The sequence below is a fragment of the Acomys russatus genome, chromosome 3 (genome assembly GCF_903995435.1).
Source record: "Acomys russatus chromosome 3, mAcoRus1.1, whole genome shotgun sequence".
In the NCBI taxonomy this organism is placed as follows: Eukaryota; Metazoa; Chordata; class Mammalia; order Rodentia; family Muridae; genus Acomys; species Acomys russatus.
In genome coordinates, this window is record NC_067139.1 from 58621722 (window position 1) to 58642058 (window position 20337).

At 48.5% G+C, this 20337-nt stretch overlaps 1 protein-coding gene across 4 annotated transcripts in view; it reads right to left on the bottom strand.

Annotated features, from left to right (window-relative positions):
- Positions 1 to 20337, bottom strand: part of Cacna1d (calcium voltage-gated channel subunit alpha1 D) — a 303221-nt gene that overhangs the window by 7485 nt on the left and 275399 nt on the right. For 3 of the 4 annotated variants that reach the window (XM_051140971.1, XM_051140957.1, XM_051140965.1), the window contains 5 exons: positions 20060 to 20161; positions 15894 to 16024; positions 2765 to 2878; positions 1675 to 2039; positions 922 to 948 (listed from right to left, as the gene is read on the bottom strand). In XM_051140971.1, the coding sequence (XP_050996928.1) occupies positions 922 to 948; positions 1675 to 2039; positions 2765 to 2878; positions 15894 to 16024; positions 20060 to 20161 (739 nt within the window). The remainder of the gene's footprint in view (positions 1 to 921; positions 949 to 1674; positions 2040 to 2764; positions 2879 to 15893; positions 16025 to 20059; positions 20162 to 20337) is intronic. The other variant, XM_051140975.1, reaches the window with a different exon arrangement.

A 20337-nucleotide genomic window follows, 5' to 3' on the forward strand; every position in this document is an offset into this window, starting at 1 on the left:
GAGGGCTTGAGCAGGTGGCAGCTAGATCCTTGAACCATGCCTCTGCACCAGCCTGTGCCCCCTCTCAGAGCGCTTGCTTCTTCCTACACACTCCTGCCCCATGGCAATGAGACTATGCAGGTGCTTGTGTCCAAACCACTGTGCCCAGAGACCTTGAGACTCCCGCCCACCCACCCACCCACCCCAGCTCTAGCCAGTGTGACTTCAGAACCTAGGACAGAGACCTTTGTCCTACTGACTGCACTGGATCAAATTGAGGCTACCGGGGAAGTTCTGGCTTTTGTGTCATCAGAGAGGGGTTCCTGGGAAATTTCTCCTGAGGTTTCCACAGACTGCCCTACCCCAGGTCAGCACACTATTTCCATGAAATGGCCCGCTTCCTCCTGGCCTCAAGCTGCAGGAGGCCTAGTGAGCTCAGTGACATCAAACCAGAGCGCCTCATTCACACATTCCTCGGACCGAGCCTCCTGATCTTACTGGAAGCAATGAACCTGTGGCCCTTTCCTTTCTTGTCTCCCCCAGATTGACCACTCCACCCATAATTAAGTCCAAGTTAACACATATACATAAGGGTTATCCCATGCACACACACTGAGGGTTATGGGAAGTCAGCCAGATGGATCTGGTCCTGGTCTTCAGGATGTCGGAGCTATGATGCTAAGTCCACATGAGGATACGGACCCTAAAGCAGCTAGACTTGCCCAGCTACCCAGGGCAGGGAAAAGGGGGAGAGCAGTGGGCACCAGATGTTTGCAAGAAATATAGTGGGAAGTGCTCATGAATGCAAAGCTCTGGCATTTTGAAAACGTATTAGGTGACTTGGCTAAATGGTGCGATTCCTCTTCCTTGGCACTGAGCAAATGCAGAGGGTAACAGGACAACACAGCATTTTAAACAAAGACAGAGGCAACAGGCACCTACCTAATGTAAGTTTCATAATAGCGGGTTCTATCCAGGGAAAGCACACCGTGGGAGGGAGGGAGAAGAGAAGAGTTAAACATTCCCCGAAGCACTGACAGCAAAGACACTAGCCCCCCTTTTCAGGAGTATGGGTGGGCAAACTACAGTCTGCTAGCCAGGTATGGACTACTATCTGTTCTCGTGTGGCCCGTGAGCTGGGAAGAGAGCTTACATTTATAAAGGGGGCAGAAAATGAAGTTAAAAAAAAAAAAAAAGAGAACCCTTTCATCCCTTCTAATCATATAAGGGTCAAACTTCGGTGTCTACACACAGAGCATGATGGGAACACAACCACACCGGTTCACTTAAGACTGTTCCCTGGCTGTGTTCACCTTGCAAGCTGGGTAGGTTTGCAAGAGGGATTGAATAGTCCTCCAAAAAACTAAAATAATGGCCCTTTACGGGAAGTAGTCGCCAACCCCTAGCTCAAAGCAGTTGTTATAACTGGGGAAGGCGGGCTCTGTGGCTGCTGGTGTTTTAAGAGACCATTCCACATAACAGAATGGTGGATAGTGGGTGATCCCTCACGTGGTAGGTGCCTCACACGGACAATGTATGGAGAGGCCAAGAGATGTGTGGCACTCTGGTTCAAATTCAAATGTCTTCTGGGAATTACCACGGGCCAGAGCAGGGGGCAGAGGACTCGCCTCATCTGCGGAATGGGCGTGATGGGGCGTGGGGTGGGCAGACGCCATAGCGCCTTTTCAAGGTTACCTTTTAATACTGGACCTCCTTTGAAGCTCTCGATTGTGCTTGTAGGAGTAATGCCCATTTTCAGACACATGCTCAAGGTCCCCAATGCTGGGCCGCTTTCCGTGGGCAGCTTTGGACATATTGGCGTTATTGAGATTGGCATTGGTTGAGGTGGGAACTTGCTTCCCTGTGGAACTATGGTTATGATGGTTATGACACACCGAATTTCCTGCTGGAGGAAACAGCGGTTTCTCAGTATCACTTGCAGGTGGCATTGAAGGCCTTTGGACATGCAGGGGACGGTGGGTGGTATTGGTCTGCTGAAGGGACTCCCTCCTATCACTATTAACATGATTGACATGGTTTCCAAGCAGGGCACCATTTCTCTGCAAAATAATGGGAGACAACACCAGGTAATTTAACAAGTATTTGATGCAGGCTGGCTATGCTAGGTCATTTTTTTTTTTCTCTCTCTACATGAAACACAAACTCTAGGCAAGCTCCAGAGGATCCCTGTGAGACAACCTGAGTGTCTCGGTGGTCAGGTGAACGTACTCGTGTGGCGGTTGGCCCACCTAAAAGGAGGAAGGTTACCAAGTTCTGAGCTGGGGGAGCAATTTCTCTGCTGCCCCTTGGGCATGTTCTTCCAGTCGCTCCACAAGATGAGGTGACTTAAGGCCAGCTGGCTGGCTTGGTGGGTAGCCCCAGGGTTGGAGGGGGGGTGGTCCTTGACATTTTCTGTGAGCTGGGAGGCTGAGGGCTGGCTGGCAGATCAAAGAACTGGGCTAGAGCAGAAGGAGGGCAGCGTGGACAGCTGCTAGAAAGACCCAGAATGTTCCTGTACTCTGGTCAGTTGGCTGTGGCCAAGCTGAGAGGCTGAAGGCTTGGGGTGGGGGAAAGCTCAGGAAAGGGGCTGCTGGTCTGGCCCACAGGAGGTGCTGCCCAATGGAGAGATGCCAGGGTGGAGATGAGCAGGGTATGCAGGCCTCTCCCTAGCCCCTGCCACTGGTTTGTATTCTCCACACTCCTCTGTGGATCAGCACCACCCCAACCAAAGTCCTGCCCCACTATCTCCATGTGGCCAGTGAGTAGCTAGGCGTGGAATAATTACTTTGAATACATCTTCTTCTTCTGGTTTGGATTCTTCTGGCTCATCATCTTGCAAGTCACAGGATATAGCACGTCGGATTTCTGGCCCAATGTCATGCAGAGTCCTTAATCCCGCCTAAGTCAATGAAAACGGCAGAGCAAGTTAGACATCAAGGGACCCTGGTGCGGCCTGATGGAGCAGTGGGGTGGAAGCCTTCTCCAACGGCCAGTCCAGGGAAGTACTGACCAATTTCAACTGTGACCTAGGGTGCTTGGGATGTGGTCAGGAGGTCACAATGGGACTAGGATGGGCTGATTAAAACCTGTCATCAAGTAACTTCCTCAGCAAATACCTCACCTACAGTACTGCTTCCCAGTACTATTGGCGGTCACATCCAAGGGTGCGTGCCCTGGACTAACTGACAGTCTTCAGAAAAGCTGCTTGCAGAGAACAATACCCTGAGCCCTGACCAGGACAGGGAATTATCACCTAGTTATTCTTAAAACAAAACAAAACACAACAACAAAAAAAGAGGGGACAAGAATTGCCTGGCTGCGTGAAGGATGAGCTGGCCTTAGTACAGGGAAGCAAGGAGCCGCTGGGGCCACTGACTCACTGTAAAGCATGGAACCGGTGAGTGACATCATACATTGCAGTCACCAGTACACTCAGATCACAAGCAAACAGATCCACAGTCACACAGGCTGCTGTGCAGTGAGGCCGCTCCAACCATCAGGGTGCTCATGGCCTGGAGCCCATGCAGGCTGAGAACTCAGCGGCACTGGCATCAGGGTTTGGAAGTTCCACACAAATTGAGGTCTTGCTACCATCTCTGGGCAGGACAAGGGCCACGGGTGACAGCTCCAGGTTTTATACTTCCCCACAGACTCTCTCTGTAGGGCAAGCCTCTGCATTGTCCACAGCTGTGCTGGGGAAACACCCTGAAGTGCACACAGCCTGTAGATAGGGGAAGGTGGGATCACTAGCTCTGAGAAAGTTGCATTTTCAGCATTATTTGAAAAAGGTCGAGATGCTGACTTCAGACTACAGGGGGCTCATCCTCCTCCACGGTTGCTCCCTGGTCTTAGGTTCTACCTCCAGTATCCAGGCAGCAAACAGTAGCCCCTACAGGCTAGCAGAGATCTAAGACACTGGCTGGGCATCCTTCCTTCAGCAGTTTGTGGTCCAACCTCAGGGCCATTTACAGAAGAAAGCTGTGGAGGGCTGAATCCCTGGGTGGAGAACTCTTTCCGTCCTTTCTCCTCAGCACCACACAGAGGCGAGTAGCTTTGGGAAGGGCTGAGATAAAGCACAGTGCTCATTCCAAGACACTCGTGTGGTGGGACATATGCCTAGGAAAAGGGAAAGGGAGGGGGCAGGGGAAAGGGGGAGGGGAGGCAGAGAGGAGCTAAGCAGAGCTGGAATCTCTGGTATGAAGCCACATATAACCGGTCCCCTCCAGACACCAGTGGTAACAATAGAATGGAAACAAATAGAAAGTTGTTTAGGAATGTCTCAAGTGGTCCTCTATAAAAGTAGCCACGTCCACAAGAACACATGGCTCATTAGCCGATTCTGCAAAAAAGGGCAGACAGGGCCGGCTTGGTCCACACCCTTCTGTGATTGGAGACCAGCAGGTCCTTCTGTTTCACGAATTGTAGGGACAAACGTCATGCTAGGAATCGAAACTTTATGGGTCCTGCCTAGGAGAGCTAGGCAGAGGAACCTTAGTTCCCGGGGAAGGGAACAAATACACACATTCCCAACTAAAACTAGCATGAAGCTTAAACGTGGCACCCTAAACTTATTACATACCATGGAACGTGGGTATGAAAATTTTCTGCCATACATATCAATGTAGAGGAAGGGAAAGGCAGGCATAACCCTGGGTCCCAGACTAGTTCGTCATGTGGCCACAAGAGCTGTCACCTACTGTGGTGCCCTTTTAATCACAGGCACTAATGCACACGTGCTTTTGAGAGTGCATGCATGTGTGTGCTGGCATACACACACACACACACACACACACACACACGCACACACACACAGGCACACACGCATGTCCGTACGCATGCATGCACACACGCACACACCCTCTCTCAGGATTCCTATGTCCAGCACACTTTCTATTCTAGGTCTGCAGTAGACCCACCTCTATTCCTCAGAAATCCCAAGAAGACAATCCAGTGTTGTGTTGTCGGGAGCTGTCACTCAGCACAGCTGCAGGCATGGGAAGAAAGGCTACATCCATTCATCCCTTTTTCTAGGGTTCAATTACCAGGACACAATAAACTTGGTCAAAGTCCCCTTGTCTGAATTTGGGAGAGAGGTCTGTTACATATTTGAGGTTCAGACAAGAAGACTCAAGGCTTGAAACCTCTGCTGCTGTGCCCACAAAAATAACATGGCTTATAGTCACAGGTTGGCCACCTGTGATCGACACGCGCAGGTAAACTATGGCACATTAGTGCATACTTTCAAGGCATCGGGGCCAAGAACATTCCCCAGCTTATACCACAGTCTTGCTGCCATTTAACTAACGGGACTAGGTGTGATTAAAAGAAATAGAAAACTATTTATTTGGATAATTTTTAAACATCATCCTCTGTTGATGAGTTGACATTTCACTGAAATACACACAGAACAGTTGCATAATGAAAACAGAAACGGTCTCCAGCACATCTTCAGAGATACACAAGATTAGGATTCAGTCGACAAGAGCGGGCAGTAAACAGACACAGGACAGAGGGTTTGTCCGCAACATATATCATTGGAGAGGGTTGAGAGGTGGCTTGGCGTACCACCTCCCAAAACAAATAATGACAACATGTTTTTTTTTTTTTAAAGAGACACCAGAGGAGGAGAGAAGGCATCACTCTTCCCAGATGTGAAAGCGGAGGGTTGGAAATCACGATCCTAGTTTGCAAAGCACACCTGGTAAGAGTGGGGCTGACTTCGCTCTCTTGCGTAGGGCCTGGGGGCAGGGGACCAACACGTAGGTTCCCGACTGGAATTGAAATGAAGCTTAAGCACAGCACCCTGAATTTATTACATATCACAAAACATGAGAATGAAAATTGTTCTAGCACACATATCAAGCTAAAAGATAGCTTAGGCTGTTCCGAAATCCCATAGGCACAGAATCCAGTTCCAGAAGTACAGACAACAGCCTTAAGCCCTCAGAGAAATTAGTTGTTCACAACAGCAATGGTTTTTTTTTTTTTTTTAAAAAAAAAAAAAAAACACTTTACAGTAAGTAAAATTTTCTCATCTTTCATATTTTGTGTAAGTATCTATCTCTATCAGCAAAAATAGTTTTAATTTTAAATGTGGTCATTAGCAGTTAAATCCACACAAAGCCATATAAAGTCATTCCCATTAACATCACAGTAGAGTTATGGTTTTGAATAAACACAGAATTGCTATAAAATATAAACATTATTGACTTGTTTTAAGATGTCCAATCTTACAAAATATTAAACAGGACCAAGCCTAGTTTCTGTTTGACTTTAAAATGCTAGCTGTTATCATAAATATTTGTTTAAAAAAGAAATGTTGGCGCTTTGCCTGTAGACTGCTCCTTTAAGTTTTAGACACCATTTAATTGGAATTTTATAGATATTTACTCTACTTAATGATTAAGTCACCAAAAATAAATTCTCTCTGAACATGTCTGAAGCAACAGCATAAAGCGTTCTGCTGTGGAGCAGGATTGCCCATTTACCTCCCTTGCTCACTCTCAGGGTGGAGTGAAGAGCGTTTGTTGCCTGCTTCCCCACAGGAGCTCCTGCCAGCCAGCTGCCAGCTCTCACTTCACAGCATGCATACACAACCGCCCGGAGACCCACTCCAGACCTACGCTGTAGCAGTGGAGGAGAGAGAGGCAAGTCTCCAGGCGGCCCTGGGAGAGACCCTCCATCTTCACAGCGTGGATGCCACAGCTTCGGACTCCTGCCAAAGAACGAACGCTACCCTGGCACAGCCTGCTCCTCAACCCAGACACGCCTCATTCAGCCAAAGCCGCCTCTACGCAGTCACCTCACTGTTGACAGGTTCTGGTTAATTTTCTTGGAGGAGGGAGGATTTGGCCCACGCTCAGTTACAGGGGACAGTTTTAGACTAGCTCTATTAGAAGGCAGAGCGAGAGACTAAGTTCTGATAGAACGAACATACTTATCTACATGCTGCCCTCCGCCACGCCCTCTGCATGCGTGGGCACACCCCTTCTGATATCACTGCTTTCCTCCAGGGAGAGTGTCATGGCGTGGCCTTTGTGTCCACTGTGAAGAGTGAAGGGTTCGGATCATGGGCACTTCATCTGCAGAGAACCCTCCTCCCCTTGAACAGCCTGAGTTAACAGCAGGCCTGGAGTCCCTGAGGGGCAGCCCTGGGCTGTCCGTACTCTGAAAGCTAAAGGGGGTATTTAAAAGCTTTATCTAAGTAACTTATGGCTCTCTCTCCCTGCCCAGGACCAGAGAGCTCTGTCTTTTGCAGTCCCACCTTTTTTTTTGTTTGTTTTTGTTTTGTTTTGTTTTGTTTTGTTTTTTGGCTGGACACTAAACCAGGGCCTTATGCACACTAAGCAAGCACCACTGAGCCACACTCCCAGCCCTTCTGCCTTGATTCTTGGTTTAAGTTTAATATCAGAACCAGAGACATTTTAGAATACAGAAAGCATTATGTATAAAATTTAGGCTCTAAAACTTTAGGCTCCTTCTCAGTATCATATCCCTGTCGTTGTGAGCCCATATACCGAGGGAAGCTGAGATGACGTGCAATTGGTTAAACTGTGTCCCGGACCTAGTCAAAGAACCAGCAAAGATTCCTGAATCCTAGCTTTGTTCTTCTCACCATGCAAAGTCAACCAACCTGCAGGGAGAGGGTGGTAACCGGGTCTCAGGCACACGCTCGCTCGTTCCAGGCTATCAATCTAGCTCAGGCAAGCTATCAACACACTTCCTCAGCATGGAAATGACACATGATCCCTTGTCGTCCCACTCACACAGTCAACCGTGCTACCCAGAGGTGGTGAGGATTTTGAACACATCGCTAAGACCAATTCTAACCATTGCTCTTCCAGGTCAGCGTGGATAGTGAGGCGTGACCATATCATTTGACCTTTGGCCTAAATTAGAAGATCGTGCGGGCTGCATGGGCGGAGGGGCAGGAGCATTCCTGTGAGGAGTGTCTGCTGCAGCCACACAGGAGCCTCCTGAGCACAGAGGGTCACAAGGTCCTGGCATCTTCTGCCTTTAAGGGGAACTCTGGGCCATCTCCCCAGGGACAATGTGTTTCAAGGTGGGGTTCCATGGCCCTCAAGGCATCCTGAGACACCTTGAGAGGTCCATGAGGACACTGTGATTGGTCTAACAGTGCATGTCCCCTGGCCTGGTGCAACCTTATTCTCTCATGAGTGTGCAGTGAGGTTTCCCAAGGCTGAGTGACAGAGTGATGTCACCACCACCTGGCATCTTTGTGCTTACATGTTCTTGTGTTTATAAAATTAATCAGCTTTGATTTATAAGACAGTAAAATGTTGACGTACAAGGGTTCTTGATACCTTTTAAGAACAGGAGAGATCCTAGGATCAAAATGCCTGAGAACCACTGGCCAGTCTGTCCTCCAATGAGCAACACCGCTGTGGGCTGATGCTAGCCATCTGCTGCTGTGACCACCTACTCGTCTCCATCTTTCCCTATTATGTGGTTTCTCCAAGCCAGCCTTTGCCCCTTCCTCTCAAGTTTCAGTATTACAGGCATGATCTGCCATGTCTGGCTGCCTTTAACACTCCATCATGGTTGTTTCGGTGATGTTTCATTATCCCAGTGGAGTCAACTTTCTCAGGCCTAGGAGAGCAAGCTCCCCCAGGTACCCATTCCCTTGGGAACCCTAAGTCCTACTTACCTAGCTCTTTGCTGAAGATAACTGACTGGTGATACGTTAGACTACTGAGGGATGCTAGCAATTACATGTGCTCATAATAAGAGTCTTTTTACTATTACATTATTTGCCTTAATTTTTTCATTAAGGACTTTGGGATATAATGATAACCGACCCCCAACCCCAGCTTCCAGAAAGTTGTGCCGGTCATCCTGTGGACTGATCTGAATTGGGTCATACCACGGCCTTTGATTCTGAGAAGAACCTGGCTCCCACCCTACCTTTGCTTCCCTGTGATGGATGCTGGTCTCTGTCACATTTGACCCAGGAGCTAAAAGTTTAGCACTGTGGACTCAGGTGCCAGATACCAGGTCTGCTGCACTTGTCCTGGAAGATTTTAAACATGGAGCCTGACTAATCTCTTAGACCTTCCTCTCCACTGGATGCAGCTTCTGCAGTTTGACTATGGCTGAATGTCAGGAGGCCTGGGTCCCTGTATGTAGTCCTCTCTGCTGTTGGTGGTCTTCCCTAAAGTAGCCTTGGCTACTGACCAACCAACTCAGTTCCTTAGCCACACAGCCAGGCCCAAAGGGACACCCCTCCCAGGGATTCTTTAAATCAGGCTTGTAAGCAAGTTAACATTACCCAGCTTCTATGGGCTTAGGTGATGTATGGAGAAAGGGCCTGTATAACCCCACCCATTAGAACTACATGAGGATCTAGAAACAGAAGCTCTATCAAGGCTGGCGTAGAGAGGGTAGGTCAGAAGAGCTCCTTGCCTAAGAGACCACCTTTTTTTTTTTTTTTTAAAGCCATGTCTGCAAGGCTGGCCTGTTCCCCTCTCAGGGGTGATATATCAGTTCTCTGTAGATTCTGATAAAGTGTCTTACCCCGGCACTGCCCAGTCATCACACAGGTGATCCCAGAGACCTTGCTGGAATAAGCAATAGCTCTGTGCTTGCTGGAGCATGGGGAAATGCAGGGGAGGGGCCAGGCTCCTGGCTGAGAGACTTGGATGCTAGAAGCAACAGCTGTGGGTACAGCATTCATACCAGACATGAACGGGCTCTGACCTTTCCCAAGGGGCCAGGCATGCCACGGTGTGTGGCTTGGCTCCCTTCCGTTCCCATACCAGCACCCACAGGGACCTTTAAGCCAGGAGAATGAATACAACCCACATGAGCTCCCAGTGTCACCATCATCCTTCATGATCTCGGCTGGGCCTGTCTCCACAGCGAGGTCAGGAAATCAAGCCACATGGCAGGGAACCTCTGTGGTCAAGAGCAAATGTCATAGGCACAAGATGTCACTAGAGAAAGCCCTTATAGGCCTCCCGGGGATAGGCCTGAAGGAAGCATGCTGCCCACTAGGGGCCCCTCCCATCTCAGCCTGGCCTTCAGGGTAGCTGTACCCCAAAGATGCTTGGAGGAGCGCTCCTTTCTGCCAGAATAGGCTGCACAGAGTCCTCGCTCCCCCTTCCTCACCTCTGCACCTCACCTCATTATCCACCCCGCCCCCACACCTCACCCACTTGTGTACCATAACACAGACACACGCACACATGTGCACACACATACCACTCCAGGCGGCACACTCCAAGCCAAGGAGAGCAGTGACTCGGAAGCCCTTCGTCTTCCTCCACCTCGTTTCTTTTTCTTGTTTTAGGTTCTCCCCCTTTGCTCTTTGCTCTGTGAGTACTGATCCTCCTTGGCCATTTTTGGCATCTTAGACTAATATCAGAGGTACAGACTTGACCCTCTTCTGGGGATGAGCTTAGGATTTGAGGGCAAAGCTCTCATCAACCAACACTTTGGGCAAAAATCTGCTGTTGTTACTATGTGAAAATGTGATCTGACAGGTTGCCCGTTTGCATCTTTATGCATTGCGTAGTATCGTCAAAAAGGGGAGAATTCTCAATGGATGACTACAGTACAGAACGGAAAAGAGATCAAACCAAACCAAGAATTACGTGAAGTTCTGGTAGTAAACAGGCATATGATATTATTATTGTTGTAGTCTTAATAATAAGCAAGTATACGTCCAAGGAGCTTTACAATCACTTAGCTACTCCTCACAACAGCCCTGTGAGGTAGGTCGACATTATTACCCCCATTTTACAGTTGGGGAAACTGAGGCACAGAGAGGTTAAGTGTCTTGCCCAAGGTCACGCAGCAAGTGAATGCTGGAGCTGGGACTAGAACCCAGGTTCCCTGACTCCCAGTGTCCTTGAAACTAGACCATACTGTTTCCAAAGAGGCATCCCAGACTGGCTCTGAGCGCAAGTTAAAGACGGACAATGTTAGATGAGGTTTGGGTGTGGCGGCATTTCCCGCAGACAGGGTAAGATGGAACCTGAGGTGTTGCCTGGTTGGTTTTGGCATGCGGGTGTATGTGTTAGTTTCAATGGGTGTGTCTGAGCTTCCTGGCCTTCCACTTATTAGTGCATCCTGGACTGGGTCACTGCAGCAAGCAGGGCCGGGCGGTCAGGAGGTCATGACGTACTGGCATAGAAGAGGAACTCTGTCTGCTCAGTTCCAATCAGCCTGCTAGTCTTTGGGAGTTCGGGCCATCTAAGGGTGCAGGACTTTGGGACGGAGGCAGCTGCCCACCTTAGGCAGGTCTGCTTAATATTTTTATTATATATATACACACACATATGTATATATATATATATATATATATATAAACATTTTATTTATCTTAAAAAAATTTTTTTACTGGCCAGCATCAGCAAATTGTGTTCATTTCATTTCTATGTGGGGCAGCTGCCCTTCTCCTCTGCTCTCTTTCTCTCTCTCTCTTACTCTGTCCTTTCCACTGAGTCTCTGGCTCGGGAGGGAAAGCCGTAACTCAATGCATTCCCTTTCATGAAAAGGAACCACCATGAGCAGTGTCCGCAACAGGCAGCCACGGCTCCACAGATGAGCCACAGCCCCGCTTCTGCCTTCCGGAGGAGTGCCTTGCTTGGAAGGGGTCTCCCCGGGGCTTTGGGATTGCTCTTGCCTGCATTTCTCCTGAAATGCTGCGTCAGTAGAAATAAGCCCGAGTGTGAGTTTGCCCTTTCAAGGCCTTAGCCACAGGCGCCTTCGGACTAACCAGCTTGGTGCGGTAGCTCAGGCAGAGAGCTCTAGAGCATCCGTTCAAGCACCTGAAACAAATGAATCAGCCAGTGAAATCCCATCTGTCAGCATCTGTTCTCCTCTTACATTAAAAAAGGAAAACAAATATATATATATATTTTCTTTTCTTTTTTAAAGAGCAGTGCTATGGCTTTGGGTAGAATAGTACTTCTTAAAAAAATCTTACTGCCTTCCAGATTAAGGTGACATGATTAGCAGGACCACACATAGGTCAGATCTCTGGGAGGATCCTGTTTTCCTCTGTCTTTGTACACCATGCCTCTCTGAGAAGGCCACAGTAAGGGACACTGAAGACTAAAGCTAAGGACTACTTGCATACTACCCACATCTCCCAACCACCCCCACCTGTGGCCACTGCACCGCTATTACAGCCTTTCAATTTAAACACCTAATCCTGAGGAGCTGTAATGAATTGATGGGCATTTTTAAGTCCAACTTCTAAGCAGAAGAATAGCTGCCTGGGATTCCCATGGTTCATTTGGGGTGGCCTCTCACACGGGGTGCATAGAGGACAGTCTCCTCAGACTTCACACAAAAGGCTCCCGAGCATCAAAACAAAGAGAAATGAACAAAACTTAATCCCACTCTGGGATCTTTTGTTGGATCCCAGCAGGGCACTAGAGTCCTCAGAGCGAGTGGCATCCCAGAAGCCCTCCTCTAGAGGTACAGATGGGACCCTCTGGTTGCATTACTGCTTGCAGGAAAGGGGACTGAGAATTTCCGTGGCTGTGTGACTATGTTCCTTTACTTGTTTGCTCCTTGTGGAAACTTGCAGGTCACTTGGATGTAGCAACATGGATGAAGAGCAAATGCCAAGTCAAACTAAAGGGAGGATGCATATGGCACATGAGTGAGAGAAAACCAAACGGCTGGATGCAGCTTCTCTCTGGCTCCCATCCTACAAGGGCTAGAGAGAAGTTCAGTTCTCATGATGGGGATGAAGGGATGGAGTGGGTGGGGAGATGGAACGTGTGCACTCATTCAGACCACAGAGGCCAGAGGACACAAGGGCCCAGCTCCCCCCATGCAGAGGCAAGGGCACCTTCAGTCATCACCCACCACAGGGGAAATGAACACTGCAGCCAGTCTGAACAACATGGGGGGATAAGGCTGAGCCATGGCATGGAATGAGGGTGCTGAGCTTGGGTGCCAGTTCTGAGAGCTCTTCAGACAGACCTCACTCTGCAGGCCAGCACGCACAAGCTTGGCTGTTCACGTCTGCTCACACAATAATGCCACACTCCACTACAACCAGCCTGGGAGCCTCAGCCTGTCCCGCCCCACCCAACCCTGCAGCACCCAGCTGTCAGAAGCCTAACAGTTCCATTCTCAACCAGACAAGCCCACCCGGAGCAGCTGTCTTAAGGATGTGTCTTTGTCCTAGCTGCATCAGCGCCTTCCTCCCACAACCCAGCCTGCCCCTCTAACTGCTACGTCACCCATGACAGTTCATAATGCAGAAAGGGAGGCCTCCTTAGGCACTAATTAAATATAGAGAAACAAATCACGTTTAAAGCCATTTCTACAGCAGAGGAAGCCAAAAATGTAATTAGAATTATCCATCAAGGAGACAAACATTTTCTATTTTTAATGCTTGTTTCAGAATCAAATGCCTTTTCAGAATTTAACTATCAAAATTATGAACACAACTTAATTTTCTATGCTGTATACTTAATATAAATTATAGGCCTAGCCTCAGTTCTCAATAGAACCCTGGAAGAATATATCTGTATCATCTAACTAGGAATATTTGGCTTCTGCCAATGAAACGAAACTCTTTAAGGAACAAAATGAAAAGTCTTAAACAGGAAAAAACCCTCGACGTTATCTTAGCATAATGTGGGTGTCTCTCACACAAAACCTTTAGAGCATACTGTTGGCACCACCAGAACCTTCGGCTCAAGGCTCAGTCAACTCCACACGCAAAATGTGGGGACTACTTAAGCCATGTGTTGTTTATTCTATTTCAGATACCAAACATGGTATCTGGTCATCACCAGGGCGAGCCTTGAGGCTGCAGAAAAGATATAACCAACCCCAATACACACACCTACACACACACACACACAGACATAGACACACACACATGCATGCACACATGCGTATACACGCACTCTCGTGTGCACACACACACGCACATGCATGCATGCACACACACATTTACACCACACCTGCCACTGAAATCTGAAGAGTCTCTTAGCTCAGAGACAAACTGACTGCTACAAATTGTGACCCAAGCTGTAGCAGAGATCAAGTCTCCCATGGAAAGCCAAGTTTTGACCCCATCAACTAGACTTCTAGAGCAGCAAGCCAGCCCAGCTAGGCAGAGGATGACCACAGAACTCAGAAATCCAGCCAGGCTCTCCTATGGGCCGTAAGGTCATGTGAGGTAAGGGGAAACCTACAGCACATGCCAGTTCTCTGCTGGTGGCCAACCTAGCTGGGGTACGACCAGGAATGTACAGCTCAAGGGCCTCCTTGCATCTGCAAATGGCGTTTTAGTTTCTGTCATCAGAGGCTACATGTGAACCATATTAATATTAGAGCTAGAGATGTCCATTTTGTAAACCATAGGAGCAGGAGGTGAAAAGACCTTTAATAGAAGCTATGGCCAGAGACGGCAGCAAGTCAAATGGCTGAGCCTACATCTCACGGAACTACCAAAAGGTCACATGATCAGGGAGCGAGCAAACACAGACTGACTTGAGTAGATCTACTTGCCCCGCCAGCTCCTGGGATCTCATCATGAGTTAGCTGGTCATAGTCCACTAACAAGGTCATCTACTAATCTGTAGTATACAAACAAGCACACCCCATATTCCTCATCACCATCATCCTTAGTCATAGTCCTTCTCACGGCAAGATCCCAGTCAGGCCTTAGCTTCCACAGCTATCATCCCTTGGAACATACAACAACGCTGGGGATTTGTTCCTGGAACAAGGTGCAGGACTGTTCCATGATGGATCTTAGCAACACCTACAAGCCACACTGAGGAACTGTGAGAACGGGGACATGAGAGCCATTTTCATGTAAACCTTTTAAAAGCAAGGAAGATGTGTTTATTCATGATAGACTGAAGGCACTCCAGGTAGCGTGACAGCAGGACTTCATGACAGCTGGCCAACTTCTGTACTTCCTTTCTCTCGGCTCTTAACATCTGTCCCAGCCCTCTTGAACGGCCGTGCCTAGCTCCCCTGCCTCCTTGCCTCTCCAGGCTTGCTTCCCACCCAGAGCTCTGGGCATCTCTAGGATTCTACTACCCTTGGATGCCTGACCCATGATTGGACCAGATATTCCTAAATGTCACACTCACACTCTAGGGGCCTGGTAGTCATGTGTGTGTGTGCACGTGTGCATGTGTGGTATGTACATGTGTGTGTGTGTGCGTGTGCATGTGTGTGTGTGTGTGTGTGTGTGTGCGCCTATGTGTATGAGGGGGCAGGTCCTAAGTTGGAGGAAAGGGAGCTGGGCTGGGGCTGGCCTATGTGTGTAGCACTTGCACAGCAAGCCTCACTTTCATCAGGAGACAGCATACAGAGACAAACACCACACACACACACACACACACACACACACACACACACACACACACGCACACACACACACACACGCACACACGCACACAGTACATACTAGGGAGTGATGAATGTTATTGAAATGGACCAAAAAACCAACAAGGCAAGGGGGTAAGAAACAAACAGAAACAAAACAAAGCACTTGCGTTCAGATGGAAAGCTGTTGGCTGAGCATCTGGACCCTGAGCCCAAGGCTATGGGAGGGGGCCTGCCTCGAGGATGCTGCCTTTGGAGAAGACCTGGGTGCTAGGGTGTGAGGTGAGCATTCACTCCTCTCCCATCACAGCTGTCCTGGGGGGGGGGGGCCCTGCACACAGACCAGATGGTGGCAGGTGCGGGGTTCAACGGAGAAGACAAGAAGAGGGGGACGAACTTACCTTGTGGCCCAGAAATGGCTAGTCCACAGTTGTGGGCGAGGGGGGAGTGTGCGGTATCTCAGATTAAACAAAATCCTTGTGGCACTGTTCAGCCATGAATAGTCAGCTCTCTAGTATTTCAAATTAAAGCTGGTAACATTGTTAGTGAAAAGCGAAGAGAACAAGAGGACAATTCACCTGCAGGGCAATCGCAGTGTTCTTCGCAGGGTGCCTCCCCACCAGTCCTTGCTCTTTCCGTTTCTTGAATTTCCTAAAGTAGTCCTGTATCAGGAAAGTGGCATAGAACTTCCCCACGGTTACCTCATCATCTAAACGGAGAGACCAGACACAGCTCTCCCGAATCAGCACATTTGGACCAAGAGCCTAAACCCTCACTTCTGGCTAGGGGCAGGGGTGGGGTGGGAAGGCGCACAAAAGGCACCCAGCTCTCAGTCTATAACACAGGTTGCTCAGTCTAGCAAGAAGCAAAGCTTTGCAAAGCAATTAAGGCTCAAAGTTAGAGTCAGTTAAATTAAACTGATCCTTAAAGTTGCAGAAAGTAATGTATATTTATCACGAGTTAAATAAAATAGCGTATTAGTAACGATATGAAACGCCACCTTGGTTATTTACTTCAAATAAACATTGCAAACACAAAGGCCTTGCAGGCCACATTTTTTTTTTTCACCCTGCGCTTAGAGATTTGCATGTGTAATTACCACAAGCATCAAGTGCAATTAAGCATCCAAATCCCTATGTCAGAAGGTGGAGACCTAGGAAGGTGACAGACGAGCTTGGAAGGAGAGGAAGGTCAGAACAGAGACTGCAGATCCAGCTCTCACACGCTCCCCCACTCTCTTGCCAATAAGCTCTGAGACCATTTCTTGGTTTAGAATTCAGAACTGCTGCATTTCTGCATTGCAACAACAGCTCCAACTAACCTCAGCACTGAGCGGGCTTTATTTCTGCTCTGTTCAGAAACAACCTCTACCATGGCTCGCTGGGGGAATCAGAACCCTGCTGACAACTTTGAAGGCGATGCATGAGGCAGAATCGAGGCTCTGACTGTCTCATGGTAAACCACTATGGACATGTCAGTGTTTCCTGTGTTCCCCCGAAACCCCGAGGTCGATGCCACCAGATCTGTGGGGTGCTGAGGTGCAGCCTAGCTTGTGTGGGGCTGTGTTGGGGACTGCAGGCCACCTGGCGGGATATGAAGAGGCTGAGGAACAGCTGTGGGTGGTCAGGCTTCTGGTCAAGCTGTCCTTGCAAGAGTCACATGGACTGGGGGTAGGAAGATCAATCTGGGTGAGCTCGTATTCGCCCCTATGAAACAGAGTTCCAGCTCAGAAGAACTGAGGATGTTTAAGAGAAGGTATCTAAAGCACTCCAACCCTGCTGTGGCCTGTCCTGCTGTCATGTGCCTCCAGTTACAAGCCACCAGTGACTATCGTGAAATGGAGTCTAGCACACAGAAGGCTTGGAGGGGTCACTGGGACCCACTGGATCTACTAAAACAACTTCGGTGGGGTTTAATTAGTGTTCACTTGGGATGTATGGCTGATTAATGGTTCCCACCCAGAGACTGCTAGGCTGGAAAGGTTCCCCAGCCATTCCTGCCAGAAGCTGCCTAACATTATCTTGCAGGCTGTTTTGGGGGTGAACTGGCCTTGAGAAATGTTAAGTTCCTCCTGAGCCCAAGCCAAGGGAACCCTGGTGTGGTGGAGTGGCTGCTGAAGCAAACCCAGGCCTCTAGTAAAAGAAATGCTGGCAGGACTCAAGGGCAATCTGGTTATCCCCACTGAGATAAAGCAGCAGTACCGAGAACCTGGCCCAAACAACAGCTCTAAAGAACAAGAAAATCTAAATCTTGATCAGGACAGGAAAGCATTAGAGAGAAGCGATGAAAGTGGTGATGCCAGCTGGGATCCACAGAACAGTTGAGCACATAGGGGACCAAGGAAGCAGAGGGACAGCTCAAGGATGAAGACGCAAAGGTGGGAGGATCTCCGGGGGCAAGGGGCTTCTTAAGAGAAATGGAAAGCCCAGGAACTGGCAGAGATGACAAGAGAGCACTGAGAACTCAGGCCAGATTCTAGACTGAGGCGTCACAGCCCCATGACCACCGGGAGTGGTCAGACTGCAGGCAGAGAGTAGAGAAAAAGATGCTCCCAGCACGTCCTCCATAGCTGGTTCCTGACATCACCTTTCCATCAAGCTCATGATGAGCAGTGACAGCTTCCATCAGATCCCAGTAGCAAAGCTGCCTAGACAAGCATCCTGCTCTGCTCCCTTCACCAGCTCTGAGGCTTCTTCAGCAGCCCAAGGGCACAGGCTGACTGCTCCCTCTGCTGCACTCTAACCACAGGGTCCTGTGGGAGGCACTGACGCCTGGAATTGCCCATCTATTTGTCACAAGGCTTGTATCATAGTGTCCTTTCTGAAGTGTGCCATGTTGAGGAAAAAGTTGGAAACCATTGGTCTGCTGGGAGAGAAGAGGAAGAGGAAGAAGAAACCAGAGAGACAAATGATTTACACTAAAATCTGACCTGGAGCTATCCACCAAGGCCTGAAGGTCTCTGCTGTTTGGTCTCCTTGGTGGCAAATGTGCTCATGTGAGATGCAAACTAGATAAGCCGGTGCTACACTGGGCACAGGAACAAACACTACACAAACTTCCAGAGCATTTCATTTCCTCCTAACACTCTCGTTCTTTCTTCCCAGGTATCATATCAGGGAACAGATGGATGCCTATTACCTTAAACCCCAAACCTCAGGGAACAGATGGATGCCTGTCACCTTAAACCCCAAACCCTGTAAAGAAACAGAACCACCAGGCCCCAGAACTGGGGGGGAATGCATTCATACTTCATGAGAAGTTTAGACAAATGTTGATCAGTTTTTCAAAGGAAGAGCACTTAGGTCACAAGCTAAATTCTGAGCTTTGTTCCCCTAGTAAGAGGGAAAGAAATAGGAGTGTTGTAGAGATGCAGGTGACACTCTTCGATCACACCTTGTGTGAGGAGAGCTATTCCTGGGGGTATTAGATGGGCCACTGTGGAGGTGGTGTTTCCAAAGAGAGAGGTGAATGTCTCGGGCTAGTGTGTGGAAGGTTTACACAGACAGGCACAGCCTGCTATTCTGAAGCATGCATCTGTATTTTGGCAAACAACGTAGGGGAATCCAGTTGGCAAGAGATAACTCTGATTCCATGCCACCACCCTAAAACAGAATTGCTTCAGAATATTCTGGGAGTTGAAAGGAATGGAGGCTGCAGAGGAAGCTCAAGCAGAGTGTTACAACATTTTAAAAAGCGGCTCATCTAAGCCATGCGACCACTTGGATGTGCAGCTGAAAGGAAAAGAGCGGAAACCAAGAGGAGTTTTAGAAGTGCAGAATCAGGTCTGGGGGGGAGTAGAAATTTCCCCCATTTTGATCATTTCTTTCTGAGCCATTTTCCCAGAGTTGAGCCAGTGGCTAGGCCAGCTCTGGGTGGCCTTGAACTCCTAGTGACAGACAGTCCTACTAAGGAGCAGAACTCCCTCAGGAGCCACCGGCTCTCACTTTGTGGGTGCTGGACTCAGCTTCCGAATCTTAATCACACCACCCTATTAAAGCGCTATTGGCTATAAAACATACCAGATGTTTGACATGTGTCTAGGCAAGGGTTAGCTAGACTGCTAGGAGGCAGGGACACCGGATAAGCAGATTCTGCACTTTTAAAACTTGAAACAAAACAGTTGGAAAATAACCATCTCATTTCTATGTCCACATGTATTTAAACAAAAATAGAGAAACAGTATATATGTATATATATATATAATATATGGATATTATATATATGTAAAATCTAAATGTTTAGTCAGTTAATTTGTGATAAATAACAAAAGGAAATAAATAAGCATGCTTGTTAGCTCTACCTCTAAATCTCATTAAAGGGCATTCTTGGTAACTACAGTGGGAAATTGTCTTCTTAAAGTTACTTTAGAAGTATTTTCTAAAAACTACCCATTTTTCTCAAGACATTTAAAGCTGGAAGCTAGTTTTAAATATTTCTTTTGGGTCAAAAGTACAAGATGTTTCATTGTGTGAGAGCTGTCATATTCTCTTCCATTGCTTTTTCTACTGACAGCAAAGCCCCTGCTCCAGGCACAGGGGTCTGGACTCCTCCCCCACTGAAGCCTCTCTGGCTTCCTGTCACCCCAAACACTGTCATGTGAAGCCAAAGGGCTCCTTTACCTGTGGGCCTCACACTCTACCGGGCTAGGAAAGCACCCTGCATGTCCCCTCTGGGCTGTCTGGAGGCGCTGCCACTGCCACTAAGTCCTCCATCAAGAGCTACGTGGGAACTAGGTTACACTGACCACCGGCTGGAGGGACAACTTGGTCCAGCAGCTTCATGCTCGTCTTCTTCCAGATTTTCTTTATCACGGCTCGGAGTTCCTCATTAGCTTGCTCCAGGTTCCCTGAATCCAAAAGGCAAGAAGAGGGCTATGTGGACATTGCATAGACAAGCCTTTCTTCTGCGGCCAGAGCTCTCTCCTGCCTGGCACTGTGTTGCTGGCTCCTTGTATTGCCTCCTGATAGAACCCTCCCCTTGGGCTCTCCACAGTGAGTGCCAAATACTCTTCCTTCATTTAGA